This window comes from Microcaecilia unicolor, chromosome 3 (assembly GCF_901765095.1).
Source record: "Microcaecilia unicolor chromosome 3, aMicUni1.1, whole genome shotgun sequence".
NCBI classification, from domain to species: domain Eukaryota; kingdom Metazoa; phylum Chordata; class Amphibia; order Gymnophiona; family Siphonopidae; genus Microcaecilia; species Microcaecilia unicolor.
In genome coordinates this window covers 205,809,401-205,825,855 of record NC_044033.1, presented here as the reverse complement: position 1 = coordinate 205,825,855, position 16,455 = coordinate 205,809,401, and the positions used below count along the sequence as shown (strand labels likewise).

At 45.7% G+C, this 16,455-nt stretch overlaps 1 protein-coding gene across 1 annotated transcript in view; it reads left to right on the top strand.

Moving 5' to 3' along the window:
* LOC115466161 (H-2 class II histocompatibility antigen, E-S beta chain-like) overlaps positions 1 to 16,455 on the top strand; it is an 18,307-nt gene extending 1,852 nt beyond the window's left edge. Inside the window, exons 2-6 of the mRNA XM_030197246.1 lie at positions 6,845 to 7,114; positions 8,140 to 8,418; positions 10,824 to 10,937; positions 13,835 to 13,867; positions 14,933 to 16,455. Of these exons, the coding sequence (XP_030053106.1) occupies positions 6,845 to 7,114; positions 8,140 to 8,418; positions 10,824 to 10,937; positions 13,835 to 13,867; positions 14,933 to 14,946 (710 nt within the window). The 3' untranslated portion in view covers positions 14,947 to 16,455. The remainder of the gene's footprint in view (positions 1 to 6,844; positions 7,115 to 8,139; positions 8,419 to 10,823; positions 10,938 to 13,834; positions 13,868 to 14,932) is intronic.

Below are 16,455 nucleotides of genomic sequence, written 5' to 3'. Positions count from 1 at the left end.
CATTTTCCCACCTATTTGCGGGCTCAGTGTGGCTTACAATAAGACTTGAATAATAGAAATACATTTGTTACAAATAAGTTATGGATTACATTGAGCAGAGTTGTGCGAGGCATTCGAATATCATTGGTAGTGTAACAGTGGGACAACAACATAGAAACATTAAAAGAGACAATGGGAAAAAAGGGCATTATTAGGTGCCTAGACATATAGTGTACATAGTTCCGTGGACGAATGTATGGTTGACTGGATAAAGGGGTGATGGATCGGATGTGGATGTGTATTGCATTGTGGACAGTGAGTGGTCTCTATGTGTTTTGGCTCTTTCCATAAGTTTGTTCGAACAGGTGTGTCTTCAGTAGTTTACGGAAGGAGGTTTGTTCGTTGATCATTCTTAGGTTGCGTGGTAATGTATTCCAAGACTTCGTGCTCTTGTAGGAAAAGGTTGACGCGTGTATCGTCTTGTATTTCAAGCCCCTGCAGGTTGGGTAATGAAGGTTGAGGTGAGTTCGGGATGATCTTTTGGCGTTTCTGGGTGGTAGGTTTATTAAATCAGACATGTACGCTGGGGCTTCACCGTAAATGATCTTATGGACTAGTGTGCAAGTTTTAAAAGTAACGCGGTCCTTGAGTGGAAGCCAGTGTAGTTTCTCTCGTAGTGGTTTTGCCCTTTCATATTTAGGTTTTCCGAAGATGAGCCTGGCTGCTGTGTTCTGGGCTGTTTGAAGTTTCCTTAGTATTTGCTCTTTGCAGCCAGTGTATAATGAGTTGCAGTAATCCAAGTGGCTAAGGACGAGGGATTGCACTAGGCTGTGGAAGACGAATCTTGGGAAAAATGGTCTAATTCTTTTCAATTTCCACATGCTGAAGAACATCTTTTTGGTTATGTTGTTTGCGTGAGTTTCGAGTGTTAGGTGGCGGTCGATAGTCACCCCAAGGATTTTTAGCGTTTCTGATATTGGAAGTTTTAGGTTTGGTGTGTTTATCACGTTGAATTCTGTTGTGTTGTATTGGGAGGTGAGTATCAGGCATTGGGTTTTTTCTGCGTTCAGTTTCAGGCGGAATGCATCTGCCCATGTATTCATGATGTGTAGACTTTTATTGATTTCGCTGGAGATTTCTTTGATGTCTTGTTTGAATGGGATGTATATTGTCACATCATCGGCGTATATGTACGGGTTGAGGTTATGGTTTGATAAGAGTTTTGCTAAAGGGATCATCATTAGGTTGAATATAGTTGGAGAGAGAGGTGATCCCTGTGGGACTCCACATTCAGGTATCCATGTCTTGGACGTGGTTGAATTTGATGTGACTTGATCCATAAAAAGAAAATAATTTCCTTATTACTTAGTCCTCTAATGTGGGAGACTGAATATACATAAACCTTATATAGAGGATAAGGATATCTCACAAAGAAACATATATTTAGAAAAAATAGGCATTGAAGATGTTACATCTTTCATTTATCAAAGTCCGATGTTAGATACCTGAGGGGATTTTATAACTCTCGCATTTAAAAAGGATCTAAGTTGTACTGGATCAAAAAAATGGTATGTCTTGTTTTCGAAAAAGATAACACATTTACATGGAAATCTTAACTGAAATTTAGCCCCCAATTGTACTGTCTCTTATCGTAAAAGAAGAAATGTCTTCCTCCTTTCTTGCGTGATTCTGGAAACATCCGGAAAAATCTGGATATTCTCACTCATATATGTAACAGAGGAAATTTGTCTTAAGTATTGCCTACGTAAGGCCTCTTTATCCATAAGGAAAACAAAAGACACCAGTAAAGTAGATCTATATACAATATCTTCTTGTGACTGTTCCAACAGAGCAGAAACATCTAAAGTCTCTTGAACTGGCTCCTTTGATTTTAAACCAGGATTAGGCAACATATATATTTTTTGTTTTGGAGGGAGATTATCCTCAGAGTTCTTAAAAACTTCTTTAAGAAACTTATTAAATGAGTCTCTCAAAGGGGTGAATTTGAAAAAAGGAAAATTCAAAATTCTCAGATTTAAACTTCTTGCCCCATTCTCTAAGTTTTCGATTTTTCTGTGTACCAGATCAGCATTCTGGAGTAATTTATTTTCTTGTTCTTTTATTTGAGTCACTGAATGTTCCACTTGTTTTAAGCTTGCCACATGGGATGCTAATTCTCATTGTAAACAATCCATTTTTATCATATTAGCATTGGAAGTCTTAACAAAACTCAGGCATACCTTGTGCAAGGATTCCATTGCACCCCAAAGAGAATCCAACGTCACCGTCGCTGGTTTCTCCAAGGGCAGCAGTTGAAGCTCAGGAACTGGCTGTGCTTCAGCCATTTGTCGCACAGCAGAAATTTGCTCAGAGAAAATTCCACTTCCCCTTCTGCTTGCGAGGCATCAGGTAAGCAAAAAACAGCGCAGTAAGGCAAAAAGACTAAGCAAGTCCAACTTTACGATTGCGGAAGATTCAGCTTGTGCCATCTTGACTTTTCTCCCTTGCTCCGACGGAGAGGCCATCTGCACCGTTAGCCCCTGCAGCTGGGATCCTCAATAATCCATTGAGGGTGTGAGCTGAGGAACCATTGAAGATTGGGCAGTCCCAAGTGACACAGCATTGTGCTACTCTCGCCGGTGCCTGCTGCCCTGTCCCCCCCGCGGCGTGAATGCGACTCGTCGGGCCCGGTCTCTTTCAACTGTGCTTGTGTTCCGCTGCCAGTACGGAGCTCCTCCTAGGATCCGACCCAGATTTGGGACGGGTCCTAGGAGGAGCTCAGTGCTGGCAGTGGTACACAGGCACAGTTGGAAGAGACCGGGCCCGACGAGTCGCATTCACGCCGCGGGGGAGGGGCAAAGCAGCAGGTACCGGTGAGAGTAGCTGCAGAGTGCAGACAAACCACTATGGCAGCAGTGGCATTAGCAGCGAGTAACTCCACTACCGACTTGTGATCCGGACCCGAGCACTACAAGAAAACAAGGTAGGCCTTAACGCTCCAGGCTTGTGGAGCTGAACTAAAAAGCTGTGCTTAACTGGCACCTAGAAGATCGGCGCCAATTGGTGGATCAGAGAAACTGGGTGGGCCTAGACCGAGATTGGGTGGGCCTGGGCCCACCCAGGCCCACCCGTAGCTACGCCCCTGGTTTCAAGACCAATTATCTGGAAACTTAAGGCTTGTCCTATCTGTCTGCAGCTCACTAGATTAAAACACGAGCTCAGTAAAGTAAAACAGGAACTAGATGCACATAAAGCAGCATCTAGGACCGCACAATATCATACTGCACAGAATCATACCAAATTATCACCACTACCACAAAGGATAAAACCACCTAAGAATAGATGGATCACGGTAGGCTCAGGCAAACTTCGTTATGTGACAAGAAAGCATCCGACCTCACAAGTGTTGCCCCTACAAAATTCTTTTACTCCATTTCAGCACTGTGATGTTCTTGAAAACAGAACGGAAGCCAAAGAAAAAACAATAAAAGTGGAACAAAAAGATATTAAGGTACCCAAAGAGAAAAGAAACCCCCAAATCACTAATGTTGAAACGCATACCAGGAAATGTAGATGGAAAGCGATGACCACAAATGCTCGCAGTCTAAGCAATAAAGTTCATGACCTTCAGGCCCTGATGTTGGAGGCAGACTTGGATGTTGTTGCAATCACGGGGACGTGGCTCAATGGTTCCCATGAAGGGGATGCAAACATACCAGGCTATAATCTATTTAGGAAGGATAGAGAGGGTTGTAAAGGTGGAGGAGTAGCTCTGTATGTGAGGAATGAAATCACAGCGACTGAAATGACAGGGACCTGGGGAAAGGAAGAAGCGATATGGATCACCTTAAAAAGAGAGGATAGAACCTCTGTCCACCTGGGTGTTGTCTACAGACCTCTGACACAATTAGAGGAACTAGATAAAGATCTGATCGCAGATATTCAAAAATTAGGAAAGAAAACAGAGGTTCTGTTGATGGGAGATTTCAATCTGCTGGATGTAGATTGGAAGGTTCCGTCTGCAAAATCGGAAAGAAGTAGAGAGATAGTGGATGCTTTACAAAGTGCTCTGCTCAGACACATGGTGATGGAACCCACGAGGGAGGGAGCGACGCTGGATCTGGTACTCACAAATGGGGATAGTGTATCAAATGTCCGAGTGGGTTCCCACCTGGGCAGCAGTGACCATCAAACGGTTTGGTTCAATATGACAGCTGAAGTGGAGGGCGGCCACTCAAAACTCAAAGTCTTAGATTTCAGGTGTGCTGATTTTAGTAAAATGGGGGAATACCTGAGGAAGGAGCTGATGGGCTGGGAGAACGAACAAGAAGTGGAAGGACAGTGGTCCAGGCTGAAAGAAGCTATAAATAGAGCCACAAACATTTATGTAAGGAGAGTAAATAAAAGCAAGAGAAAAAGGAAACCGATATGGTTCTCCAAGCAAGTGGCCGAGAAAATAAAGGCTAAAGAGTTGGCGTTCCTGAAATACACCAAAACTCAAGAAGCTGAACACAGAGAGGAATACCGGAGGAAACTGAAAGAAGCCAAGAGAGAGATATGTCTGGTGAAAGCGCAAGCGGAAGAAAAAAATGGCTAGAAATGTAAGGAGGGGTGACAAAAATTTCTTCAGGTATATTAGTGAAAGGAGGAAAACAAATAAAGGAATTGTGAGACTGAAAGACGCTGCGAACCGCTATGTAGATAACGATGAAGAAAAAGCAAATTTGCTAAATAGATACTTTTGTTCTGTATTCACAGAAGAAAATCCTGGAGAAGGACCGCGATGGACTGGCAAAAGTGCAAATGAAAATGGAGTAGATATAGCACCGTTCACGGAAGAGAGTGTGTATAAACAACTTGAAAAGCTAAAGGTGGACAAAGCCGTGGGACCGGACGGGATCCACCCCAGGATATTAAAGGAGCTCAGAGTGGTTCTGGCGGGTCCTCTTAAGGATTTGTTTAATAAATCACTGGAAACAGGAGAGGTTCCGTGGGATTGGAGAACGGCGGATGTGGTCCCTCTTCACAAAAGTGGTGATAGGGAAGTAGCTGGAAACTACAGGCCGGCAGTGGCGTACCAAGGGGGGGGGGCGGGAGGGGCGGTCCGCCCCAGGTGCACACCATATGTGCGTGTGTCCGAGTGAAATACACATCAGCTCCAGTTCTTCTATGCTTAAATATAAACCTCAGAAAATCTCCCAAGTGCTAGTAATATTTGGAAGGCTCATATTTAGGTCTTGAAGAAAAAATGCTAATGTGGGCTGACACTTCGGTTTTTCTCTGCACCAGTGCACAACATCCGCGCTTACTACAAAACCTTTCTGCACATGTGTCAGGCATGTTCCTCCCTCCACTTCATGTTTAATAGTGCAATTTAACTGGCATCACTCAGATGTATATATAATTCGCTTCAAGCATCACTGAACTAGTTTCTTGCATTACTGTTGCGTTGTGGGTCTATCTGTGGTTTTGAGCATCGGCCCCTCAGTCAGTCACTTTAAGGCGCCTACAGGGATCAGTCAGTTTATTTATAAGTCATCTATGTGGAACTGTGTCAAAGGCTTTGCTAAAATCTAAATAAACCACATCTAGCCTCTCCCTCAGTCCAACTCTCTGGTACCTGGACCAGGCAAAGAAATTAATCAGATCCATCTGACAAGACCTCCCTCTAGTAAAACTCTCTCTCCTCCAATTCCTCATGTCTCTCTTAGGATGTGACGGTCTCTGCCACTGTCTCACCCTCTGAGTATTTCTTTGTTTCTCTGATAAACAGTTTAAAGTAAAAGATAAATAAACCAGATACAGTAAAACAAGGTAATAGAAACAAATGAAAAATAAACCAATATGAGAAACTGTGAAGAAATGAAGAGAAGAGCAGGAGAGAGGGCTGAGAGAGGAACCGTGTCATTATCCATCATTTTGCCTCTCTCTCTCTCTCTCTCTCTCTCTCTCTCTCTCTCTCTCTCTCTCTCTCTCTTTCTCTCTCTCTCTCTCTATATATATATATTCTTTTTTTGGGGTGGGGTATCACACTCTCTGCCTGTCTCCCTGGCAGTGACTGTTGTTCATGGTGTGAGTGTCTGGGTGTCACATGGTCGGACAGTCTCTCTCTCATTCGTGCTGTCAGTTTGTGATGGTGTCTCTTTGTTCTCTATCATTTTGTCTGAGGCTTTGATGGTTCATTTATCTACTGAAGTGTGGCAGGCAGTCTCTCTCTCTCTCTCTCTCTCTCTCTCTCTCTCTCTCTCTCTCTCTCTCTCTCTGTCTCTATCTGTCTCATAGTTCTTCATTTTTAGGGCTTTTCATTTTCTCTGATGGACTGTCTTTCTGTCCCTGGGGGTGAGATGGTCTTTTTCTCTGACTGTCAGAATATTACTGTCTCTCTCTCTCTCTCTCTTTCATGCTCCCACTTTTTTTTAAGGGCTTTTCAATCTCGCTCTCTCTCTCTCTCTCTCTCTCTCTCTCTCTCTCTCTCTCTCTCTCTCTCTCTCTGCATGTGATGGATGGTTTCTTAAACGTCTCTCAGGGTCGGAGGTGAGACGGTCTCTTTTTCTATCTCTCTCTGGCTGTCAAGGAGTGTGACAGTCTACAATACAATACAATTGACATTTCTATCCGCATTTACCGCATTAGAGACACATTTCTGGGCATTTCTAGAAAGTACAGTATCTGATCAATATTAACATTTAAGAAGCATTTACAAATCTCCCCAAAAGATAGGTTTTAAGATCTGAAAACCTGAGAACTGAGCTGCAATAAGGATAATGTAAACCCAAATGGAAGGATCACAGTCTGTCTCTCTCTGGGGGTTGGATTCTCTTTAACTTTCAGGATGACAAGTTCTCTCTCTCTCTCTCTCTCTCAGCGGTCTTCCTGTATCAGTGGAAGGCTGAGTGTCACTTCGGAGCCGGCGGGCAGGGGATGCGGCTCCTGGAACGGCACTTCATTAACCGGGAGCTGAACTTGTACTTCGACAGTGACATCGGGCGCTTCGTGGGCAGGACGAAGCTGGGAGTGGTGCAGGCGGATTATTGGAACAATAACACAGCGTTTATGGAGCAGAAACGGGCTGAAGTGGAGACATCCTGCAGACACAACTACGGGGTAGATAAACCCTTCACCGAGCAGAGGAGAGGTGAGAACAGAGACACCACAGCAGAGAGACGAGACAGAACAACCCCCCCCCCCCCCCCCCCCCCCCCCCCACATTATGCAGAGCCAGGTCAGAGCACAGACCCCCCCCCCCCCCCCTCCAAAAGAAAAGAAAAACGAGCACAACCCCTCCTCACCACTTCCCGCCAAACGGGGATATAAAACCCGGGAGAGAAGAAACCAGAGACCCTTGAGAAACTCGAGAGAAAACAGACAGGACCCCCCCCCAGTGCTAACAGCACACAAAAGAGGTGAGAACAGAATGGCCCCCTCCCCACCAGGAATAAGGGGACAAATAGGGCAACGGCAAGAGCAAGGATTAGCAGTCAAGTGACCGGTTTCTCTTCTGCTCAAAACTCACTCCTTCCCCTTCTCTTCCCTGAACAGAACTGGGGGAACCAGTACAGACCCCAGCTCAGAGGTTTAAAGAAAAAGATGCCCCAAAGACATGGGATCAAAGGCCCCCCTCCCCATACGCTATTATCCATCTACCAGTCCCTGTGACATGCTCCATCTGTCACCCTGTGTCCTTCTGTCCCTGGCCTGCACCCCTGTCATTTTCTGTCCCTCTGACCTCTGGCCACATTCAACAGGCTCCTCTCCCCATTGCAGGCAGATAATTCCCCTTCAGTTATTACTTTTGAACCCCCCCCCCCCCAATTACAGCCTCCAGCTGAATGCCAGACAGTGTTCAGATAAGGCACCATCAGCCTTCACCCCCCCCCTCCCCTTTATCTTGCCTGGTCACTGCAGAGACATTCCTCTGTCTTGGGGAGTCCTGTAATCATTGATCTTTATTCCAGCCTCTGGATGTCACCATTAAGTGACTCCTTCCCCACCCCAGGCATAGAGCCAGGATCCTCCCATCATTTAATGCTTCCTGGGGTCTCAGTGGTGCCTCTTCCCTCTCCCATCAGCTCTGATGAATTTACGTAGAGTCCCAAATCTCACAGACCATATCTGCCCCTCCCCAGAGAATAATAATCAGGCTGTGTGTCTATTTTACAGTCCTCCCCAAAGTGAAAATCACCCCTACGAGGTCTCCCAGTTTGGAACACCAGAACCTGCTGGTTTGTATGGTCAGCGGATTCTTCCCCTCTGAGATTCAGGTGAAGTGGCTGAGGAATGGGGTGGAAGAGAGCAGGGTGGTCTATGCACAGCTCTTACAGAATGGAGACTGGACCTATCGGGTGGATGCGATACTGGAGACTGTCCTGGAGCACGGAGACACCTACACGTGTGAGGTGGAGCACAGCAGCCTGCAGCAGCCCCTCAGAGTGAACTGGGGTAAGATCACCCCCTTCCCCAGCTGTTTATCTGAGTAATACTTTTATAGCAAATTCCCTAGGCTGCAAGGACAAGTAGATGCATATTTTAAGGCTGATTTATAAATACACTTAAAGGCCTAAAAAAATCTGCTGAAACGATGGTTACAATGCAGCCAGGGTCCATTCACACCTGCTCAGGGGTTGGTGTAAGTGTATAAAGCTGAAGAATATGCATCAGTGAGTGTTTTATAACCTTTGTGTGCACTTCCTGACTCCACCCACACTCTGCACAAGCTATGGCACTGAACACGCCAGAGTCCTGTAAAAGTGAGAAACCTTCTTGTCACCAGGCGCATTTTCATGAGGGGGATAATTTCATAAGAAACCTTTTATGTGCAGACAACAGATTTTGTGCAAGGAAAAACCATTTTAAAATGATCCCCCCTTCCCACTGTTCTATTAGGAGTGTAGTCCCCCCCCCGTTTCCTTCTATTCAGAGTGTAGCCCCCCCAGTGTCCTATTAGGAGTGTAGCCCCCTGTTTCCTTCTATTCAGTGTAGCCCCCCAGTGTCCTTCTATTAGGAGTGTAGCCCCCCCAGTGTCCTACTAGGAGTGTAGCCCCCCATTTCCTTCTATTCAGAGTGTAGCCCCCCCAGTGTCCTTCTATTAGGAATGTAGCCCCCCAGTGTTTTATTAGGAGTGTAGCCCCCCCCATTTCCTTCTATTCAGAGTGTAACCCCTCCCCAGTGTCCTATTAGGACTGTAGCCCCCCCGTTTCCTTCTATTCAGAGTGTAGCCCCCCCAGTGTTCTATTATGTGTGGCCCCCCCAGTGTCCTATTAGGAGTGTAGTCCCCCCGTTTCCTTCTATTCAGAGTGTGCCCCCCCCAGTGTCCTTCTATTAGGAGTGTAGCCTCCCATCCCCCGTCCTCAGCAGGGTGAAGAGCTCTTAGTCCTTTGTCACACAGAGGGGGAATGGGAACTTTTAGATTGTAAGCTCTTTGAACAGGGACTGTCTTTCTTCATGTTTAATTGTGAAGCGCTGCGTACGGCTGGTAGCGCTATAGAAATTATTTATAGTAGTAGTAGTAGGCTCTAAGGTCTGAGCAGATTGAACCCAGACCCTCATGTTTCACTCTCAGCTTGTGGTTCCAGTGGAGAAGAAACCAGAGAATATCATGACGCCTCTGGTGCCACCTCGTCTTGAATACCGTGTGCAGTTCTGGTCTCCACATCTTCAATCAGATACAGAGGAATTAGAAATGATTCAGAGAAGGGAGATCAAAATGAATAAGGGGATAGAATGACTCTCCTATGAGCAAAGGTTATAGAGGTTAGGGTTGGTCAGCTTGGAGAAGAGATGGTTGAGGAGGGATATGATTGAGTTCTGTAAAATCCTGAGTGGAGTGGAGCAGGTAATGCAAATCCATTGTTTACACTATGTAGGGCCAAGGCTCAAAGCTAATTCCGGACCTGAAAGGGGGTTACCACCAGGTCAGTTCTGACATTATTGTGCACCAAATGCTCTAATGGTTTCAGCACATGCGCTAAAACCACTAGCACAGACCGCAGCAATTCCTTTAAAAAAACGCTGACTGGCGCATTTAGCACTGGAAGCATAACGCCAGATCCGGGCTAGCATTAGAAGGGTTGGTAGCGAGAAGAGAAAGCGACACTGTACTCCAGACAGACTCCCTCCAAAATGCCTCCCCTTGAGCATAGTTCTGACTCCCACATAACTAAAAAAAAAAAACTCCTGCTTGCCTCCCCAGCCTCTACGGTGGCCCCAGATACACCCCAAATCAGAAGTTATCCTTGGTGGTCTAGCGTTGTCTCCACCCCCATAGCTGTAAGATGGAAGCAGGAGCAATACCCACTCACTTACGCTTCTCTGGGCTGCCATCTACAAAATGGCCCAGCCCAGTTCAGTTCATCCTAACTACCATATTTTTCTGGGGACCTTCTCACGATTCAGGCAAAATTCTTCCTGCCCAAAGCAGGTGCAAGTGACCTGCATGTACTCTCAACCCAGGCATTTTAAAAGTAAAACTCTTCATGTTCTCTTTTGGTGCAGAAATCATGTGTGAAAAGACCCCAAAGATGGTGCACTACTATGGGGAGTTTCAAAACTGCCCCCCCAAGGGCAATGAGGGTGCAGAATTTTCAGATGGCTAATTTGTGTGAATAAAATGCTCTTTATTTAAATAAATCACTATTCCACAGTTCCAAAATTTCTAGGGACACATGAGTGTGAGGAGACAGTGTCTGTTGTACATATCACCTAAGAGTCTCTAATTCCAGGGGATTGGCAAATGTTTTTTGCTCCCCATTATTCAATCTGTGTAACTCCTGTAGCTGAGTTTGGGCTTCTGCTCTCCCTGTCAATCAGCCTGTGAACACTTAGGCTTTGTGTTGTGTTTTTTACAGAGCCTGAGACCTCGGAGTCTGCGAGGAGCAAACTGCTGACGGGAATCGTGGGGTTCGTGTTGGGGGTTGTGTTCTTCATAGTGGGACTCATCATTTACCTGAAGAATAAAAAAGGTAAAATGAGCAGAACTGGATAATGTCACCTCTCCTATTACTGTCACCTTCACTACTAAACATAACCAAACTCACATCCATACGGAGTGAGGTGCTGAAGGCAGACTCCTGTCACTACTCCTGTGAGCCCTCCAGAAACATGTAAAAAGAAATTCTCTAAACTGGCCCCTAAAATTATGTCATAGATGTGTTAATGCTAGCTGTATTCTATAATGTCTGCTCCTAAGTCATTTAAGGGCCCATTCTGTATATGGTGCCTAGAATCTAGGCATGTCTGATAGAGACACCTAGGCGTATTTTATAAGACGCCTAAGTTCAGATGTGTGTATAGAATATTCCTGGGCTGTGTGTCTGTGCTTAGATTTAGGTGCGTCCATTTACTTCCTATGAAAATTTGGTGTAAATACCTTTGCCTAAATCTACACTCACTGGCCTGTAACCGCGTGCTGAGATGTGATTGATAGGCGTGGCACACCTACACTACTCATGTGTGAGAATTTACGCACGATGCTTTACAGAATACGCCTAGCAAAGCATGTTCGTATTCTAATTACGGCCAATTAGGTTTGATAATTGGTCGTTATCAGCTAATTATTGTCAGTATTACCTTATGCTGTGCAAGGCCCTAAGAGTTAACCTAACTGAGGCTTTGGGGCCTACTCTGTGTCAGCCTAAGGCCCTCTGGGAGAGCCGCTCTGACATTCTTCGACACCCCACCCCCCAAGTCTGATCCCTGGGGATGTCAATATAGGATGTCTGCTGCCTCTGGATGTTTCTACATCTGTGCTTCCGAGCAATAAAACACCAGAAAAAGCCACTGTCTCCATAAACTGTACTAGTTCACAGGAATTCACACTTTCTTGGTGAATCAGGATACATAGGATCAAAGCAGACCAAATAATATCATAGGCCGCCTCACTGCCCTGCTGGTCCCCACCCACTGCCGCTGCAAATACCTTGTCTGGCAGGGGTCCGCAACCCTCGCCAGCTGAAGCCTTGACCAGAGCTGCCGCGTTTCCTGCCCTGCTCTCTCTTCCCCTCATGTCCGGCACACTCCTTTTAGTGAAACTGAGCATGCTCAATTTCACTAAAAGGAGCGTGCAGGATGTGAGGGGAAGAGAGAGCAGGACAGGCAATGCAGCGGCGCCGGAGACCGGCACTGGATGAAGGCTTCAGCTAGCGGGGGTTGGGGACCCCTGCCAGCAAAACCAGGGGCCCAGAGGAAATTTGGGGGGCCCATGCCCCTGTGGCCCCACATAGCTACGCCACTGCTTCAGACACACATCCACACACCTCCCACCTGCATCCATTCCACACAGCCCACTACTCAGCACATTTATTGACTCAGGTGTGCTAAGCAGTGCTGGATTATCTTTCTTCCCTAAGCCTATTTCTAGATAAAATATCTTTTGCCAATCCACCTTTGTGTGTTATATTTTTGTGCTACAAACCCTCCTGCCCCTAAGAAGTGAATCTGGGACCAACAGGAAGGAACCCAGAGAACCAGACCAAGTCAAGGGCCAACATCTGACCTCTAGGGGACATCTTCTTTATTTGTATTTATTTATTAGGATTTATTTACCACCTTTTTCAAGGAATTCACTGAAGGCAGTGTACAGTAAGAATAGATCAAACATGAGCAGTAGGCAATTAGAGCAGTAAAAATATTCGAACAGTACAAAGTATGGCATGGTATACTACTTTAATATTTAGCAGGAGAAAAACAAACTCTGTTGAAATAATCTAGCTCTCTAAAAGGAGTTTGCAAACTTTATAATTAGTTAGTTTGTGAGTGTCCCTTTATTAGTTACAAAAAGAAGGTGAGAGAGTTTTTCATCTCATTCGCTTTTTCTCACTAAATATGAGTTTTTTGCGTCTGGGTTTTTTTTCTCTTTTTCCTTCTTAGGGAACCAATGATATTAACCTACTCCTGATATAACAAGGATATAGTAAATACTTTTGTATTTTTCCTGTTTGGAGGTTTGAGGTTTCAATTGTTTTGTAATATATTTAAAGTGGAGGTTTTTCCACAATTAAAGGGACACTCACAAACTAACTAATTATAACATTTGCAAACTCCTTTTAGAGAGTTAGATGGTATACTACTTGCAATGACAACACAATATGTACTAGAACATTATAATTGGCAGTGAAGGGTAAGGCAAAGTTGTAACATATAGATGAGTAAGAAAGTAGGAAGAATTAGAAAGTAAGGTGATTGATTGTAATTATCATACCTAAATGACTCATTAAACAATTGAGTCACGTACGTAGATTTTGGCATGCGCACAAATCTACGCATAAACGTCCACACACCTTATATAGAATTACAGGGTTAGTGTATAAATTTGAGGGGGGGGCTGCACATGAGCGCAGTGTGGATGGGCTCCAAGTAACATGCGCAACTTATAGAATTCTATCGAATACAAGCGGACCTTGGTGTGCTTAGTTGCGCCCACTTACGCCTGCTATCGATGCGACAAGGGGATGCGTCTAAATGTTCACATGCCAATGCTGACTTATGCTTCAATTCTATAAAGGAATCTTGGATCCCAGATGTCGTTATCGAATTCATGCTATGCACGGCCCATTGTGGTTTCCGATTTATAGCATTACCCCCATACACATCCGAATCCTTTGTAAAAACTGTGGATAAGGTCAGACAGTATCGTATTCCCTTAGGTTGTCCGTCTGTGTTAAAATCTTGCTGCTGTTGGTTAGAACTTCATGATGTCACCACTGTGTGTGTTATGGGTGGTGACTTAGAGAGTTTGCTGATTGGCTGAGGCACATCCTGGTCCTGCTCAAATTCCTGATCTTACTGTCCTTCTGAAAATACTGCTGTTTGTCAAAGTGAGTAACTCTACTTTGGTTTTCTTCTTCTTTTTTTTTTTCAGGTACAACTCAACTGAGGATTCCTCCAAATGAAGGTAAATAATCTCTGGACAGAGACTGAAAATGACTGTACCTGAAAGTTTCTTGTTGGATATGTTGCATGAGAGTGACTGTGCCTGATGGTTCTCTTTGTGATAGTATCTGTGCAGTCAGAGGAACAGTGACCTACTCAACATATATTTAGTGGGACCATGTACAGCCAGGAGAATTTCTGTCTAGAGTGCACCCAAGGGAGCAGGATACCTTGTATTTAATATATCTGCTGGGGTGCTTTGCAATACATACCCAGAGTGGTTTCCTACATAGAATTCACCTGGGAGGGAGCCCATGCTCAGAAAATATCTTGGGGATTCCTTGCTCATCATACAATTGGGCAGAAAACACCAGGAGGGTGGGGGGTGAATAGGGAGGCTCTGTTCAGAATATCACTTATTTATAAAGCAGTTTTCCTAACACATATTTCACTACATGAGAAGGTGATACAGTAACACAGACCGTAAGGAAAAGACACGGACACACAGATAGACAGAGCTGGTCTGCTGTGGGATGGGGTGGAGGGAGGGGTCAGCATATACAAATTCAGGTCTTACTGATGTGAGGGCAGCAGGGGCATAGCCAGACCTCGACAGGAGGGGGGGCATAGCCCAAGGTGGGGGGCACATTTTGGCCCCACTGCCACCCTCCTGCCGCTGCTTCTGCCTCCCCCGCTGCCGCCGCTGGAAGGTACCTTGGTTGGCAGGGCCCCAACCCCCGCCAGTTAAAGCATTTGTCCCGTTCTGGTCTCACATTGCCTGGCGCCCTGTCCTGTTTTCAGCGCTGTGCACGGCGCTGAAAACAGGACAGGGTGCCAGGCAATGTAAGACCAGCGCTGGACAAACGCCTTAGCTGGTGGGGTTGGAGACCTCCACCAGCCAAACCGGGGGCCCTGGAGCCAATTTGGGGGGGACAAGCCGCCGTGGCCCCCCCCCTGTAGCTACGCAACTGGGGCGGCAGAAAAGAGAAGTCTGAGAAATAACACCCTCACCTCTCATTTACAGTTCTTGTTTCCTCTCTAGAATAATAACCACTGTTTACAGCTCTCCGATGCTTGTTCTCCTCAGGTCTCCTGAGTTAAGCTGATCTCCGAGACCTCCAAAACGTCATCTGTGACAGAAAAGCAAACTTCTATCTAAAGCCTTCCACAGCCTAAGGATCAGAAAAGCGCCTCCTGCATTAGCAGCCGGGATTTAGTGGAATCAGTATTTCTATCAATGCTCCTCACACCTACAGCTGAGCCTCTTCTCTGACCCCGGGGAGGGGGTTCAGCCCCGGCTGTGGCTGTTGCATTATCTGTTCTGTACTGCTTAGGGATCTCAGATCTTTTGTCTATTATTTTTGAGAGCGTGTTCAGTAACTCTGAATCTGTTAGGAGTATTCTGGCTCATGTATTAACGTCCCCCAAACTAGATCATTTCCTCCCTCTTCCCCATTATATTTAAGGTTCTATGAAAGATACTCTGATCACCGTAGGAGCAGTATCACATTTTTCTCACCTTAAAGGGCACCCGAAATCTCTTACAGTGATAATAATGCTACTTACAGTCATTAATCTGTAATTATTCCTGTGTGAGGCATTTATCCACAATCAAATAGTGATGCAACAGTGATTCACACCTGATATACAGAACAGGTCAGGACGGGGCCAGTTTGTCACTTCAGAGTACTGGAGAGCTCAGCACACAGAGCCTCTCACCTCTAGGACTGAAGAGCTCAGGGGATGGGGACAAGAACTAGAGGCCGACCAAATTTCAGTGTTGGACTCGGATTTCAGCTGAAAATGTCGGTGCATTATTGGCTGAAACTGAAATTACAGCCCCCTCCCCTGGCCTACCTTAAGCCCTGATGGTCTAGTGGACTCTTCAGGAGGCAGGAATAGACCCCACTCGTTCCTGCCTCTTGCCGCTGCTCCATTGAAATGGCTGCTGAGACTTCCCATGGCAGCCTCACAAGATTGCCGTGGGAGGGCCCGGCAGCCATTTTACAATTCTTGCCAGCCATTTTGATGGAGCAACGGCACAGGGCAGGAATGAGTAGGGTTCATTCCTACCCACAAACAGGCCGTTGGACGTAACGTAGGCCAGGGGATGGCCTATGGGTGGTGGTTGGACAGGATGGGGGTGGCGGAGAGTGAGTGGGGCCACCGCCGGTAGGGGGATGGGCCTTTTATGGTCGGGTGGGCTCTTTCTGACAAATCTGAGTGGCTAATTTCAAGTGCAGATTCGGTTTTGGCAGAAAGCAAAGACCCTGGTTTCATTCGGGTTCTAACAAGAACACGGGGATTATAGGGCAATGGGTAAAGATCCTGGGGACGGGAGGGCTTAGGGAATGGGGACATTGGGAGGTTGCGAGGGTCTACCCTGAGTGTAACACTGAGGTATTCTGGCTTCTGCTTATAGGATGCACCTTCATAAAGAGAAGAGATTCTTGTGATTTATTTCTGCAGGATAAAGGACGTCTTTAGCTAATTACTGAACTTTTAAAATTTTGAATCAGAATTACATTGTCAGCTGTACGTTTCTTCCTGCTGCTCTGCCCTGTGTGTTGTACCATTTGGTAACAATAAACCTTTTATATGTTACATGTA